Source organism: Nuphar pumila, chromosome 9, assembly GCF_984573655.1.
Source record: "Nuphar pumila chromosome 9, dmNupPumi1.hap1.1, whole genome shotgun sequence".
Classification (NCBI taxonomy): domain Eukaryota; kingdom Viridiplantae; phylum Streptophyta; class Magnoliopsida; order Nymphaeales; family Nymphaeaceae; genus Nuphar; species Nuphar pumila.
Window position 1 is genome coordinate 36,437,176 of NC_143257.1, and position 17,764 is coordinate 36,454,939.

Consider the following 17,764-nt stretch of genomic DNA (forward strand, 5'->3'; position numbering starts at 1 on the left):
TTTTTTTATCTGATGACAGATCTGGTCGTGTTGTGGGTTCGTGGATGCTTGCTGTGGGTTCGTCGCCTCGTGTTTTATTGTTTCGTGACTACCTACTGCCTCGGTGGTAGTTCCTGCCGTCAGTCTCGTGACTATCTGTTGAGAATGTGATTGCTGTTGGTAAGTCTACATATGGTTGGGGCCCTATTTTGGTTATCTTGATATAGTTGCTGTGGGGAGATTGACTGCTGTTGGTACAATTTCCACTGAAAAAGGTCGTGGCTTCCTGCTTATTTTCGGTAGCAATCCAACACGTGGTGGTGTTGCTCGAAAAAAAAAATGAATGACTTAGTGCCGAACTGTATATGTCTGGGGAGCTGCCCCTGTTATGAAAAAAATTACTGCTGCATATGCAGAAGTCATGTTAGTAGTGAGTCACTGAAGTGCTGAATCATTTTTCTGTTTGTGGGCTGCTGCTCACTACTGTCGTGGGGTTTTTTTGTTGTTCGTGAGTGAACACCTGCTGATTGGAATTTCAGTTGGCGTGTGAGTGTAACACGGTTGTTTTCCCTGTTTAGTTTGGAGATTGTCCTGTTTTTCTTGGAATTTCAGTTGGCGTGTGAGTGTAACACACGGTTGTTTCCCCTGTTTAGTTTGGACATTGTCCAGTTTTTCTTCAACCAGAAGTATGGCTGAAACTTTGAAATGTGATTCAAAATTGGAACATATTGGAGAATATAAGGCATTTGCCAATCCATTTTCGTACGGTTCGTCTGTAAGGCTAAATGAAACTAACTATGCCAGGTGGTCGAAAACATTTATGATGTCGGTATCTGGACATCGTAGAAAACATATCTTGTTGGAAGATGAACCCACTGAAAAGGTGAGAAAATATGTTACCTGGGATGAAGATAATGACATAGTTATGTCATGGATTACGAATAGTGTCGAACCCCATATTGCAGATGGTTTAATTTATTATAATACAGCCAAACAGATGTGGGACAATCTTCGAGATACATACTCACAAGAGACTAATGTGAGTCGTATCCTACAAGTCGAACAGGAAATATACAATTTACAGCAGGGAGATCAAACCTTGGCCCAGTACTATGCCTCCGTAAAAGCTGCGTTTGAAAGACTTAATGCTCACAGACCTCTCCGTTGTTCGAAACAAAAAGATCATCAAGAACAAACTATGGTTGCTAGGTTTCTTACAGGTTTATCTTCAGAATTTTCTGTTGCAAAAGTCCAAATGTTGACTGGTTCGGATGTGCCTACTCTTGCTGAGGCATATAACCGTCTAAGCAGACTTGCGATATCTCTTCCACATTCTCAGCCTGTGACTCAGTCATCTGCCTTAGTTGTCTCATCTGGTTATGGACGTGAAAATCTTCAGAACATCAGAGGACGAGGTCGCGAACGAGGTGTGGGAGGCAGAGGAAGGCTTTAATGTACATTCTGTGGAAAATCTGGACATTTAGAAGATCGTTGCTGGGATAAGCATGGCCGACCAACCTCCTCTTCATCAAAGTCATATGCTCCTAGAGCTAATACTACTTCTCTCGAGGCAACAAAGGCACAAGAAAATATCTCTGCAAGTGACAGTAGTATAACCCTCAGTCGTGCTGAATATGATGAGCTGATAGCTCTTCGTCCTTTGAGTTCTACCTCTCCTGTTGCTGGTGTTGCCTATTCAACCAGAAATCTTCTTCATCCGACTGACAGTAAGTGGATTATTGATTCCGGTGCATCCAGACATTTGTGTGGAAATTCACTTGCTTTTTCAGATCTAAAGGATATTAAGGCTCAGCTTGGAGTCTCATTAGCCGATGGGAGTACCTCTCCGGTTGTTGGTCAGGGAAATATTTCTATATCCTCCTCATTACAGTTGAAAAATGCTCTTCATGCTCCAAAATTTTCTCAAAGTTTACTTTCTGTTAGTTGTCTTGTAAAAGAACAAAACTGTAGAGTAATATTTGATCCAATGGGTTGTCATTTTCAGGATTTGCTGACGGGAAAGAAGATTGGTGGAGGCTATGAAGAAAAAGGAATCTACTACTTACATCATCCAATGGGTACTGTTCATGCTACAGTGGAACATTCATTTAGTCCTGTTCAGTGGCATCGTCGTCTTGGTCATCCTTCATTGTCAAAGCTTTGTTCGGTCTTTCCTCAGATTCCCTCCACCACATCATTTCAGTGTGAAGCATGTCAGCTGGGCAAGCATCATCGAAGTTCGTTTCCTTCGAGTCAGAGTCAGTCTAGTAATAAAGTCTTTGAACTTCTTCATGCAGATGTATGGGGTCCTAGTAAGATTCCTACTAGGACTCAGTGTCGATACTATTTAGTTATTGTTGATGATTTCTCTAAGTTATCATGGGTGTTTTTAATAAAGGAACGATCTGATGTTCCAAATATTATCAAATCTTTAATTCTTGAAATAAAAACTCAGTTTGAATCTAGTGTCAAGATTGTTCGCACTGATAATGCTCTCGAGTTTAAATCAAAAAGTCTGTTACAATTTTACCAAGATAATGGCATCCAACCACAAACTTTCTGTGTCTATTCATCTCAACAAAATGGGGTGGCTGAGCGAAAACATCGTCACCTACTTGATGTTGCCAGGACCATTATGATCCAATCAAATGTTCCTGCGTTATACTGGGGAGATGCAATTACAACTGCTTGCTATCTGATCAACCGCATGCCTTCCTCTTCTGTGGGCGATCAAATTCCAATTCATATCCTAAAACCAAATACCCCTCTCTTCTCCCTCTCGCCCAAAGTGTTTGGATGTGTTTGTTTTGTACACAAACTTGGCCCTGACCGTGATAAATTAGCTGCTCAAGCTACAAAATGCATATTTATTGGTTACCCCCAAAATCAAAAGGGATATCGATGTTATGATCCTACTTCTCGCCGAGAGTATGTCAGTGCGGATGTATCTTTCTTGGAATCCACTCCATATTACTCTAATACCGGTTCCCCGCTGCAGGTTGATCCAGCTGAGTCATGTCCATTACCTATACCTCCTTTTCCCTTGGAATCCGTGCCCTCATTCCCGAACCACACTTCATCCTCTTCCAGATTTCATAATCCTCCATTGGTATATGTGCGTTGAGATCCACCTCCGCAAGTGCCTCCATCTTCCTCTTCCCCTGAGGTAAGTTCTACTGACAATATTGATCTTCATGATGATGATAACATGCCGATTGCTCTACGAAAGGGGACACGACAATGTACTTTATATCCCATGTTTCATTTTGTCTCAGAAGCCAGAATTGGAAATCAGTTGAAATCTTTTATTTCAGCTTTATCTGCTGAAGTTATTCCTCTGAACTATCAGCAGACAGAGCTTGATACTCGCTGGAAGATGGCTATGCAAGAAGAAATGGATGCCTTAATATCTCAGCATACTTGGGATCTAGTTGATTCCCCAGCAGATGCTGACATTGTTGGATGTAAATGGGTATATACAATAAAGTACAAATCTGATGGTTCAATTGAACGGTATAAGGCCAGATTAGTAGCCAAAGGGTATACTCAGACATATGGTATTGATTTCTTTGAAACTTTTTCTCCTGTTGCACGGATGGGTACCATTCGTCTTGTTCTCTCAGTAGCTGTGCAACATGGTTGGAACCTGTACCAATTAGATGTGAAAAATGCATTTCTATATGGGGACCTATCTGAGACTGTTTACATGCAACAACCTCCAGGATTCGAGGTTGAGGGGGAGTGTCAGAAGGTGTGTAGATTGAAAAAGGCAATTTATGGCTTGAAACAAAGTCCTCGTGCATGGTTTCAGAACTTGTTTGAAGTGATGTCAGGTTTTGGCTTTAATAGGTCAGCAACAGATCATACACTATTCATAAAGAAAACTAGCTCTGGCATAGTCGTTATGGTGGTATATGTGGATGACATCATTCTTACAGGTGATGATGTGAAAGCTATTGAAGCCACAAAGGCTCATCTTCAAAAACACTTTGTTACAAAAGACCTTGGTTCACTCAGGTATTTTCTGGGTATAGAAGTTGCCAGGAGCAGTGAAGGGATGGTTTTGTCTCAACGGAAGTATGTTCTTGACTTATTAAAGGAAACAGGAATGTTGGGAGCTAAACCAACAAATATTCCCATGGACCATAAAGTTCAGTTGTTTGAAGAAGGGTCAAAATTGGTTGATAGCAAAAGCTATCGCTCCCTAGTTGGGAAACTACTGTATGTAACTGTGACCAGGCCTGATATTGCTTTAGCAATAAGTAAAGTCAGTCAGTTTATGGACAAACCAACTGAGGTACACTGGAATGCAGCTATTATGATTCTCAGATATCTAAAATCTTCTCCTGGAAAGGGGTTATTGTTCAAGAAAGGTGGAACTCTGGATATAGTGGCCTATTCTGATGCTGACTATGCAGGATCTGTAGTAGATAGAAAATCTACCACAGGATTTTGTGTGTTTTTGGGAGACAACTTGATCTCTTGGAGAAGTAAGAAGCAAAATGTGGTTTCTAGGTCGAGTGCAGAATCAGAATATCGGGCTATGGCCCAAACAACTGCTGAATTGATGTGGGTTCGTACTGTTCTTCTTGATCTCCAGGTGAAGGTTTCCTTTCCCATGACCATGATGTGCGATAACAAAGCTGCAACATATATAGCGAACAACCCTGTATTTCATGAGAGAACAAAGCACATTGACGTTGATTGCCACTATGTAAGGGATATGGTTCAAGCGGGTCATATCACTACCCAATATCTAAAGTCGGAAGACCAAGTTGCAGATATGTTCACAAAACCTCTTGCCAGACCAAATTTTTCAAAATGTTGTGACAAGCTGAGCATGATTGATATCTATGCTCCAGCTTGAGGGAGAGTGTTGAGAATAGGTGGTTTTAAGTAAAGTTATTTTACATTAAGATGCTATTTGTAATTTAGTTTTAGAATGGGGCTTTATTGTAATTATGTCTTTAAGCCTCTCTCTATTTAACATAGAGAGAGGCCCTAATATCGAAGGAGAGTTCTGAGGTTTTCTGTGCAGCCGTCTCTCTCTCTCTCTTCTCTCTCTAGGACTCGGGTCAGATTTCTACAACAAGAATAAAAGAAGAAGCAAAAAAAAAAGGGGAAAGGAAAGGTTTGAAAAAAAAATCAATAAGGAATTTTTAGGAATAAGAAAGTGTGTTAGAGATGGACTCCCACATGTGAAGTCCCATCTACAACACACAATAGAAAGGGCAGGAAAAGGGGGGCGGGGGCATCACCCCCTATAGAGTCTATTATATAAACCAAAAAAAAAGAAAGAAAGAGAAAGAAAGAAAGAAAGGGAGGAAAAGAGAGAGAGAGAAGAAGAAGGGTTCACCTTCTTCTCCATAGGTACGCCGTTTACAAGCTCCGACCGTCTTTCGCCTGACAGGAAGGTAAAGTCAGGGAAGTTTCTTAATCTCCGTAGCTCGAATCGTGCTGCAATATCTTTTTTAGACTAGAAGATCTGTTTTATCGTTTAAGCTTCTTTTGGTCCGTTAGCGCTCCACGTATATACGAGTGCTCTCCAATGATGTCAGATCAGAATACCGACAATGATTGGGTAGACGTGTTCTTGCAGGGCCATCACATAGGTATCTAGTCTCTAGATTTTTTAATAATTTCTAGATTATTTCCGGATGTTCAAGGTATAGGGGTGAACCCCTATTTATAGAGTTTTAGGAGAGTTTTCCCTCGAAAGGAATATTCGATCATGAGTCCTCCCGCCCTAGAAGATGTACAAGGTGATTGGATGAGATAGGGATTGAAAAAGGTACAGGATCTGACCCGATCCATGTCACCGTCTATGTAAATATCATGTATTTTGTTATCGGGTCTGGATATACCAGACCCGGACCCATAGTGTAATGTAAACTTAAATACACATTTAGGTCACGATTTCTTTTACAGAAATCGTGACAGCCGCAATCAATCTCTCCCTCTCTCTCTCTCTCTTCTCTTTCTCAATACAGGAGCAAGAAGGAAAACTTACATGGTATCAGAGCATAGATCCAGCTAAGGGTTGAAGAGGATTTCGAAGGTGCGGTAAATCAAGGTTTGAGGTTTCGTCCATTCTTTCTTTCTTTCCTTCAGATTTTTTTTTTCTCTACCTCCATTCCCAATCTCCCCCTCTCATTTTCCCCTTTCTGTTTTCCCAACCTTTTCTTTTCTTCCTTTAGTGGATTCACGTCTCACGTGAATCCCTAAACTGTTCACGCAGGATTCACGTGAATCTTGGTTCACGTGAACACTGTACATCAAAAATGTCGTGAATTTCACGTGAATCTTCTTCACGAGAATCTTCTTTCTTTATTCAAATCTCCCTTGCGTATCCCTTCTTTATTTTGGGCAGACGTGCGACATATAATCTGGGACACGTGAATCTCCTTTTTTATTCAAATCTTTTTTTGAATCTCCTGTTTTTGTTTCTATTTCACGTGAATCTTCTTCACGTGAATCTTCTTTCTTTATTCAAATCTCTTTTCCTGCGTATCCCTTCTTCTTTTTGGGCAGACGTGCGACATATAATCTAGGATTCTAAAATCTGACATAAATTTTTTTTTCTGTCGAGCCTGCTGTGCGACAGAAAATCTGTTCATTTCTTTGTTCTCATCTGTCTTTTCTCGTATCATATTTGTTCTGACTGTTACGAGTGGGATTCACATTGAAAACTTAGTCCTTCCTCTGACAGCTTCTGGTCGTCAATCTTTGAGTTACTCAGTGCAAAAAAAAAGAAAGAAGGAAGACGATCAGAAAACCTCTCTGATTGCAGACTGAGCACTCTGTGAATACTTCAAAAAAAAACAAACAAAAGGGGTTCCTCTTTTTGTTAAAACTTCTTTTTCATGGATCTTCATTCCTCTTCATCCAATCTTTCTTCAAGTTTTCTCACTCAACTCGTTTATGAAAAGTTAACTACCTCAAACTTCTTGATTTGGAAGAGACAAATCATTCCTTTTATAAGGAGTCAAGGTCTCTTAGGTCACCTTGATGGAACCACTCCCGCCCCACTCAAATTTGTTACGAGAGAAGAAAAAGACGACAAAGGAGTAAGTTCAATTGTGTATGTCAAGAATGTTGAGTACCTCAACTGGGAAAGGAAAGATCAGTCAGTGGTTGCATACATCACTTCCACCTTGTCCCAAGAGGTCCTTGTTGCAATTCCCGACAACTGTACTGCTCTGCAACTTAGGGAAAAATTGGTTCAAACATATTCACAAGTTTTGCAGGCGAGAATAGTTTTTCTCAAGAGGGAATTTCAGATGTTGAGAAAAGATTCCATGACCATCATGGAATATCTGAACAAGATGAAGACTATTACAGACCAACTTGCAGTTATAGGATGCGCGGTGAGTGACAGCGATATGGTACAACAGACTCTGAGTGGATTGGGATCCGACTACAACATGATCGTCACTTCCCTATTGTCTCCCTGCCCTTCCTACCTTTGATGAGTTGCGAGCAAAATTAATTCAGTATGAGATGACTCTGAAAGGGTTCTCTGAGGAATCTCACGTTCACACAAATCCTCAGGAAGTTTTTGCCACAGGGGTGTCTTATGGTAGAGGACGAGGACGAGGAGGACAAGGGCGAAGTGGACACGGAGGGTGTGGTCTGCTTCCCACTCCAAATATGTTAGCTCATACGCAGGGGTCAAGATCCATTCCTACCTGCTTCCTTTGTAACAAAAATGGGCATATCAAGGCGAATTGTTGGCATAATCCAGAGAATAAAGGAAAGGGTCCACATACAGAAAACAAAAAGAAATTCTCAAGTAGTGGAGAGATTAAAGATCTGCTGATATTTGCCTTGTCAGAGTTGAAATTGAAGCAGAGTGATGAAGGCACCTGGTTTGTCGACTCAGGGGCAACGACTCATGTAACAGGTGATGCAGGTAAGATTTCTAATCCCATTCCTTATTTTGGAAAAAGTAAGATTGTCACTGGAGATGGATCCCACCATCCTGTTTCTCATGTTGGAAAAACTGTCATTCCCATGTCACATTCCACTCTTACTCTTTCTGACGTTCTTCATGCTCCTGACATTAAGAAAAATATTGTCTTTGTTTCCAAACTTATTGATGATAATAATGCTTCAGTTGAATTCACTCCCTTCTCTGTGCAGGTAAAGGACCTACGCACGAGGGAAACATTCGTTGAAGGAAAGAGACGAGGCAATATGTATGTCTTTGAAGAAGCTCCTTGTCATGTTGTTCGTCCTGTCCACCTGAATTCAAAGCCTTCATTAAAGTCGTGTTCATCCTCTTCTACTAATGTTTTTAGTATTTCTGAATGTAATAAGCCATTCTTATGGCATAGTCGATTAGGACATTGTGGGGGTCATTTCATTGAGAAACTTGTATGTAATAATCTCATTCCAAAAGAAAGTCTAAATAGGGATGAGAACAGTCACAAATGTTCCAGTTGTCTTTCCTGCAAGAGTCACGTATTGCCTTTTCATTCTATTAATAAGAGAACTTCAAAACCTTTTGAGATAATCTGTTCTGATGTATGGGGACCCGCTCCAGTTGCCTCTGGATCTGGGAGCAAATACTATCTAATCTTTGTTGATAGCTATACTCGATACACTTGGATTTATTTCATAAAAAATAAGTCGGAAGTCTTCTCTTTGTTTCAAAATTTTCTTTCCCTTGTCAAAAATCAATTTTCTGAGTCCATTCAATTTTTCTAATGTGATGGAGGTGGGGAATTCTCATCCCGTGATTTTATCTATTTTCTTCAAAATAACGGAATAGGAAGAAGGGTGTCATGTCCTCATACCCCTCAACAAAATGGAATTGCTGAACGAAAACACAGGCATATCGTTGAAAGTGCCATGAGTATGCTTCATGACAACAATCTTCCCATCAACCTATGGACAGAAGCTTTCCATTCTGCCGTGCATGTGATAAATAGACTGCCTATGGTTATTCTGGAAAATAAGTCTCCTTATCACTATTTTTTTGGAACTTATCCTAGTTATTATGATCTGCGTGTTTTTGGATGTGTTTGCTATGTGCATATTGATCAGTCCTTGAGAAACAAGTTTCAAGACAAGGCCAAAAAGTGCAGATTTGTGGGATATGCAGATGACTACAAAGGATATAGGTGTTATGATCCCACCAACAAACGTATCAGAACCTCAAGAAATGTTATCTTTGATGAACAAAATTTTGATCACGGAGCTGATACAACGAATATGTCAACTGAAATTTATTATCCTTGGCTAAGCTCAGAACTTTTTGCTGGCTCCAATGAAACATGTTCCTCAGATTGCGTGCAACAAGAAGAAGAGGTATTTGAGAACACTGGGACGTCGGGGTCACAGAATGCAGAGGAAGTACCGGGCAGATACAAAGGCATTGTCTATTCCAGACAGAGACCGACAACATCAAGCCATTCAAAACATGTCTCAGTCGCTAATCCTACTCCTTCTCATACCCTTGCAGTCAGAAAATCAAATCGCATACGACATCCTATTGACAGGTGGGTTAGTTATAACAACTTCTCCTTGGATTTTCAACTGTTTTTAACTACCATCAATAAGGACGAAGAGCCCATCATGTATTATCAGGCAGCGGCTTCTATGAAATGGGTAGAAGCCATGAATGATGAAATGCAAGCCTTACATGAATATGGAACATGGGAAGTTGTTCCCAGACCACCTGACAAAAATGTTGTCGGATGCAAATGGGTCTACAAAATCAAGTACAAGCCAGATGGAACCATTGAACAATATAAAGCAAGACTTGTAGCAAAAGGATTCACTCAAGAAGCAGGGCAAGACTATGATGAGACTTTTAGTCCGGTTGTAAGAATGGGAACAATTCGAATTATCATTTCCCTAGTTGTTGAACATGGATGAAAGTTGAGTCAGCTTGATGTAAAAAATGCATTCTTACATGGGGATTTGAAGGAGGAGGTATACATGGAACAACCCCCTGGATATCAAGAACAAAATTGTAAAACCCATGTATGCAGGCTAAAAAGAGCCATCTACGGCCTGAAGCAAGCATCTCGCTCTTGGTTTGATAGCTTCTCATCAGAGATTCAGAAACATGGATTTTCACGTTCCATGCTGGACCACTCATTATTTATCTTTAAAAGCCAGTCTATGACCACTCTATTATTATTTTTTGTCGATGATATTATCATCACAGGAAACTCTGCGGACCACATCCAAGAAATAAAAGACTTATTAGGTCAAAGGTTCAAAATGAAAGACCTTGGAGTTCTACGCTATTTCCTAGGTGTAGAAGTTGATAACCAGGCTCATGGATTGACACTCACTCAACACAAGTACATCGTAGATGTTCTCAGCAAGGCAGGCATGAAAGACTGCAAACCTCTAGGAACTCCGAGTGTACTTCATCAAAAACTTAGCGCTCATGATGGAGATCTGTGTGATGACCCCACCAGGTATCGCAACATAATAGGAATGTTACAATACCTCACATTCACTAGACCTGATATTGTTTATTCAGTCAATCAAGTGTCTCAATTTATGCATGCGCCATGCACTGGACATATGGAAGCGGTCAAGAGGATCCTTAGATATCTGAAATGGACTATTGGGGATGGATTGATATATTTATCACAGTCCTATGGCCGAAACGAGCACGAAATTACTGTATATTGTGATGCAGACTGGGCAGGAGATCTCGACGAAAGAAGATCTACATCAGGATATTGTGCCTTCATTGGACGAAATTTAGTCTCTTGGAGCAGTAGAAAACAAAAAGCTATCGCTAGATCAAGCACTGAGGCTGAATATAGATCCATGGTTGCTGCCACTGCCGAAGTCACATGGATCAGGCATCTTCTAACTGAAGTAGGAGAAAAGATCTCCCACACTACCTTGCTCTGTGACAATCAAAGTGCTATCAATATGTCATTCAATCCAGTACATCACAGTCGTGCCAAGCACATTGAGATCGACCAACACTTTGTGAGACAGAAGGTTGAAGAAAAAGAGATTGAGCCTGAGTTTGTCAGTACTGAAAGACAGGTTGCAGACATATTTACCAAAGGGTTAACCAAGGATCGCTTTTGGATGCTTAAAAGCAAGTTGTTCATGGTCCAAAACCATGATCAACTTGAAGGGGGGTGAAAAAGGTGCAGGATTCGACCCGATCCATGTCACCGTCCATGTAAAGATCATGTATTTTGTTATCGGGTCTGGATATACAAGACCCGGACCCATAGTGTAATGTAAACTTAAATACACATTTAGGTCACGATTTCTTTTACAGAAATCGTGACAGCCGCAATCGATCTCTCCCTCTCTCTCTCTCTTCTCTTTCTCAATACAGGAGCAAGAAGGAAAACTTACAGGGATAAGCCACGACTTATCCACGCGTTCGATGAAGCAGACAACGTTCTGCTCTGCCATCCTGTAGCGGACAACACTCTGCTCTGCCGTCCTGTAGCAAACGACATTACGTTCTGTCGTCCAGTAGTGGACGACATTACGTTCCGTCTTCCAGTAATGAATGGCAGTCCATTTTGCCGTCCAAGTGTGAGTGGTGTCCAATTCTTGTTGGGTACATGTAAACACTTGTCTTCAAAAGATATTAGTAATTGTGCATTATAAAATTTTGGTGTCTACGATACCACTAAATCCATTCTTTCGAAACTTAGTCATGTGTTGAATATAATCAAGCAAGATGTGTCATAACCTGAGGTGTTGGAAGGTCAAACTTTGATTTTCTAGGTAATCGGGTTCACCATAACCAATGAAGCATACACAACAAACAAATACTTAATTTCCAAAAAACAAACCAGTACCTAACTTTGACATTCACTCATTTAAACAAACAATCAAATGGTCAGTATGAATCAAAATAGAAGTCGGACAGGATGACCATCACGGCAGCCTTATGCGACCATCCGAACACCCCTATCATCTTCAATTTGATGGAGAAGAATACACGACCTCTGTAGTAGGTCTTCTGCAGTCAACAGCCAACAGGGTAGAGTACCAACATGTGTTACATGTAGGACCTTCAATGTTCATGGTCATAGTTATTGGAATCTCTTCTTTCGCCATGGCCCCTAATCTGCAACCATTGGACTTGGAAAATGTGATCATGATTCATTTTGTATATAGGTATTAACTAAATCTGATTTCATCAGAGTTCAAATCAAATCCACAGAACATTAAGCATATCAGAATCTGGTTAGCTGCCTGCCCTTGGATCTAAATTTACTTGGTTTTTTGACCCAACTAAACAGTATTTAATGAATCTAATTTTGGGATCCAAACCAACTCCACTGTATCCCTGCTATGTGTCTGTGCACATGCATGCATGGTTCTATGTATGCATTGTTGGATGAATTTTGTGACCCAATTCAAAAACTGACCAGTCATATCCAGCTTGATTTATAGATGAACCTGTTAGGCTCTGTTTGGGAGCCGGTATTGGAGAGATAAGAGGAGTGATGGGAGAGGAGAACAAAATGGATTATGAGGCTGGAATTGACAACTACATCCTTGTGAGGATGTAGTTAAAAATCACCCATCTCCACTCTCTTCTCCACTGTCACCATTCTCATCTCCCGAATTGGGGTTCCCAAACACCAGTGAGGGTAGGTGGTATTAATTAAACCCTCAATAAATCTTCCTCTCCTCCCATCTCTGGCTCCCAAAGTGCCTTAACTGCATTATGATCTGATAATAAATGTGTATATTTATTGATTTTTTTCTCTTGCCTAGTATCATTATATTTCAATATTAAAATTTTATCTTTTACAGTTGTATATTTAAAATTTCTTATTAGCACCCATCACTTGGATGAACCGTCTTACTAGTCAATCATAAAAGCATATGTCTGTGACATAACACTTCACTAGCTTGTCACAGTTTCATCTAACCAGCACAAATTCTACTAGTGATCTGTTGTTAGAAGTGACCATCTTATCATATAGTAGAGCTTAATTATCAAAACTTTTAGCATTGTCGTATTACAAGGTTTCGTATGTTTCCTCAATAACAAGGGTCAACCCCATGGTTGCCAGTTGAGGAAGCGGGAAGCGAAAGCGGGAAGCGGGAAGCGAGGTACTTTCAAAATTTTAGGAAGCGGGAAGCGTGGGACGACTTAGGAGCGAATCAGGAATCGTCTCGGAAGCAACCTAGAAAGCGAGGGGGAAACGATGGGGAAGCAAAAAAAGAGAAAAAAAATAAAAAATTGAAAAAATGGGGGAAGCGAGGAGGAAGCGCCGGGGAAGTGTGATTCCCCAAAAAAATGGCGATTCCCTCGCTGCATCCGAAGCGTGCTTCCCCACTTACCTAGGCGTTTCTCGTAACTCTGGTCAACCCCATATATGTCATAATAAGCTTGCATATCTTGGTAGAAGACTTGACCTCTCCAGAGTACATGGTCCCTTCATATAGAAGAAAATGAGATGAGGCTGCTTGTTAAGTACCAAGTAGGAAAAGTTGATGCATTCTATGATTTTGTTTGTCTGTAGTTTCTTTGATAGACTACAAAATGCAGATGGGTCTCATTCATTGATCTGAAAGAGATTAGAGTGCTCTTTTTCAAATAGCTCTCATAGGAGGGTTCACATGAATGCTAATTTTCATTTATTTCTTGATAATAGACAAATGATGCTACTACAACTGTTTATAATCATTTTAGGCATGGTAGTTTTAACTACATATTTTTTCGTTCATTTTTATTTGAATCATGCTTTACAATATGTACCTGACCCTTGTGAGTCATGTAATCTAGCAATGCATCTCATACTTTTTTATTATGGCTCAGGTATTCTAGATTCCAAAGTGTGGGAAATCTCACTTTACATTTTCCTGAAAACTTTGGAGGTGAAACAACTCAAATATTTTATATTGGTTTACGAGGTGAAGCCACCCAGGTGCTGCATGGTTTGAAGATTCTTAGTACAAGCAAAGTTTCTATCTTCATTTTTTTCCTTGTCCAATAATGTTATCATATGCAGTTGAAAAGAGATGCTGTTGCAAAAGTTGTTTATGAATTGGTGCCTAATCCATCTGATCACAAGTAAGTTTTGTATTCAGATCAGTCATTTCATATGATATAATTGTTCCTATAACTGAAATGCTTGTTCAATGTCATTAAATTTCTTTCTATCTCTCTCTCTCTCTTGTCAGTAGCAAGGGAAAGATTCGACCTTACCTTAGGAGCCTTCATTTGATGTAGCGTTTCTAATCCTGGCCCCATTATGCTCTTTCATCCTTAGAAGTTCATAGTTGTGCCATATGGATACCTTATTGCTAATTCATTCATTACTAACTCTTTTTTTTTTCACTTTGTTAATCCATCCCGAGTTAGTATTTCACCTCTCTTGGTTGTTGGTTGGCTAGAAGGCTCTCAAAATCTTGGAGCACATCCCATCCTTCACAAGATGACCAAAATTTTCTAATTCCATCCATCCCAACTTCACTACTTTGGGATTCATCAGTCATTTGATGAAGCCTTTTGAGTGCTGAATGGCCCTTGTGGTTAGAAAACTCTTATATCTTTATACTTTAGTTACAGTTGGAACCCAAGTTGTATAATCATATATAATTTTCAAGAAAAGTTTTAAACACCTCTGTTTATGATTTTTTTTTTGGGTTTGGCCAAAATGATAAGCCGTCGGTTACCTTTGTTGCCTAGGTTCCCTCCACGTTATGTTGTCTTAGGGGACTGGTAGCTGTATGTTTTTTTTATGCAACAACTTTATTTACCCCATCTCTTGCTATTTAAAGGACACTCGTAGTTCACTTCTTTATTTTTATCTGGTTTGACAAAGGTTCAAAAAATACTAGTAATAAGTGGGCAGTACTATTATGCTAGTTTCCATCTCATTTTTTATGTTATTTGCAGAGTAAAAAATGAGGCAGGTGGTGGTATTTCAAAAGTTTAATGATCAATCTGAAAGAGGTAATTGTGCTCTCTCTCTCTCTCATATATATATATATATATATATATATATATATATATATATATATATATATATATATATATATATATATATATATATATATATATAGTAATGGGTACGTGCTAAATGAAACATGCTAAATGGATTTTTCTGCTCTTCTGATGTTTTTTTCGCAGTTGTGACCCCATAAATGTGTTGGGCATGGTCGATTTACGAGGAATCTACACCTGGATCATGTGTTTTCGATGAAAAAAATGATATTTGGAGCCTAAAAAATTTACAAATATTTTAGACCGTTGATTTTTCGAACGTTATAAAAACCCACCCATGTGTCGGAATCAAACACTTCAAGAGCTGATCCCCATAAAATCAAGTACATAGATCACATCTGCACGGTCAGAATTAAAAAAAAAACAAAAAAAAACCCTGAAAAACTCACTTAGCATATTTCATTTAGCATGTACCCATTACTCTCTCCCTGTATATATGTGTGTGTGTGTGTCAATGAATTCATCCTACAACTAATTGTTTGTAGCAGGATTCTTGATACAACATGGAACTATCACTTCGCTTGCGGGTTCTTCCTGTAGAGTTTCCAAGTGATGGTTGTATTCCAGGATTCTAATCATTTATCGTCTCACTAAACAATGCTATTCTCTGCGTAAGGATTTTGTTTTTCTTTTGTTTTTGTTTGGTCCTGAGAAGTACCAAAGCATCAAGCACACAGCTGTTTGTAAATTCTACTGATCCAATAAATGTTCATCACGATTACCCTTCTATTGTTTGATTACTCTCCAGGCATTTTGATTACCACATGACCTAATTATTTTATGTGCAGTCCATGAGTTGTTTTATCAAGTATCCAGAATCAGGTCGCATTTTCTTAGCGCTGTCAATGGGTTGGGTTTGTCTTGGGTGCCCGACCCAACTCAAACCCAGATATCTACATATGGGCAAAACTGCTGACCTGAATGTTATTCCAATTGATGCAAACCCGTCCCTAGTAACATGTTTATCAGGTTTTCCGCTACCATTTTCGCTGGATATGGCTGACCGTAACATTTTCTTTTATATTTTTTGTGCGTAAAAAAGTATATTCTAAACACCCTCTAAATTACGTGGGTTGTTTGACAGTTCCATTACATGCCCAACATGGTGATGTGTACATGCTCAGACGGGACATGGTGGGTTTGTTTTTGCTCTTGCTAGCTGCAACATTTCCTTCCAAGTATTTCTGCCTATGATCCGAACTTTAAAGGCAATTTTTCCATCTTCGATCATTTAAGCAATGACTAAGGCAATTTTTGATAAATTTATTCCCTCGCAGAGTCATGAAATGTGAATGCAAGTCAACATGCATGTTCATTTTTATTGACCCTTGTTGTATAAGGCTTCCCAGCACATAAAAATTAAGCTGTATGGGCATCCTTTGGATAGTAACCAAGTTTGGAGCATGTCCAACTTTAGTGAATTCCTTCATGAACTTGTTCACAAGGTGTAACTAACAGCCTACACGCAAGGAATATCTCCATATGGGAACTATCAGCCTGAGGGACCGATTGTGCTGGTGCATCAAATGAAGGTGTCAAATGAGAGTGGATGGATGAAAAACAGTAGCTAGTCAAGAAAGGACCTGTCCAAAAAATGGCCTAGAAATTCATTTTTCCCCAACATGCTAGCTCCTCCCTTGGTTTCGAAGGCTCAAAAGCAATCGGGCTTACACTTAGCCATCTTGCTATTTGCGTGTTTTTTCATAATCTTATAAAGGCTGGGAAGGTTATGTACTGTATACAAAGTACCGGATTGGCTACCTATAGAAGGATATCGTAGTAACTTGTTTTGGAAGGGAAACATAATCCTCCAGCATTTCTTATCAAAAGTGAAAAAGCAAAGTTGTGCTCCATTATTTATCCAACTGATGTAAGCGTAGGTGATGCATAATCACTTTCCATTGGATGGACTGTTAAAAAACAAGAACATTTTTTTGTTAACCATTGTTGAACTACTTTGTTATGACTTCACTCCGATCACTAGCCCTACATACGACATCTCCATTTTTGTGGCTAAGGTAGTGACTTCAGGCATGACCAGCTCCCATAGTGTGACAGGGTGTGTGTACAAGGGCTGCTAACAAATTTAGCGTTGTATGACTCATTGGCTCTTACTAACAATTTCAGGTTCATGCATGAGAGTTGCAACCTGCAATCTTAACGATGGACAAGTTAAAGGAATTTGACTCACCCTCACAAGATTATGACATATAGACGATCCCAGGATGTACCATACCACCTTATTTTTCTTAGTTATAAGCCTTATTTTTATTCTAAATATAGCGAATTATATACGAGTCAAATCTAGGTATGCCTACAATAAGAAAATATTTTTAATGACTGAATTATGAAAGAATTTCTCCGCACTTTTAACACAAAGTAATATGTAAAGATAGAATTTTTAAAAATATAAGACCAAAGAAATACTAAAGATAGAATTTTTAAAAATATAAGACCAAAGAAATACTAAAGATTTTAAAAGGCACAATTTTTGACCCAACTACAAAATTCTAAAATTTGTATTAGAACAATGAAGTTGACTTTTTATTCTTTCGGAATTTGAATTTTTAAATATTTTTAATGGATTCAAATAAAAGGTATTTGCTTATTTACATGTAATATCTCCAGTAAGTGGAGACTTAAATAATATTACATGTAAATAAAAAAGGGCAGGGGCTTACATGTAAATAAAAAAGAAGATTAAGAGTGAAATGGTCATTTCATCTCCCTTAGAAACTGGCCTACGTACTCCTTTGATGCCATAGCCTTTATATAAATATCCCTGGGGGTTCTGAAAAAGAAGAAAATAAG

At 39.2% G+C, this 17,764-nt stretch overlaps 1 protein-coding gene across 3 annotated transcripts in view; it reads left to right on the forward strand.

Annotated features, from left to right (window-relative positions):
• LOC149828561 (uncharacterized) overlaps positions 1-15,680 on the forward strand; it is a 33,061-nt gene extending 17,381 nt beyond the window's left edge. Inside the window, exons 7-10 of one of the 3 annotated variants that reach the window (XM_090016879.1) lie at positions 13,763-13,871; positions 13,956-14,017; positions 14,846-14,902; positions 15,442-15,680. In XM_090016879.1, coding sequence (XP_089873005.1) covers positions 13,763-13,871; positions 13,956-14,017; positions 14,846-14,885 — 211 coding nt within the window. In that variant the 3' untranslated portion in view covers positions 14,886-14,902; positions 15,442-15,680. Of the gene's footprint in view, positions 1-13,762; positions 13,872-13,955; positions 14,022-14,845; positions 14,903-15,441 lie in introns of those variants that run through there. The other 2 variants (XM_090016880.1, XM_090016881.1) reach the window with 2 other exon arrangements.
• Positions 15,681-17,764: the final 2,084 nt, after the last annotated feature.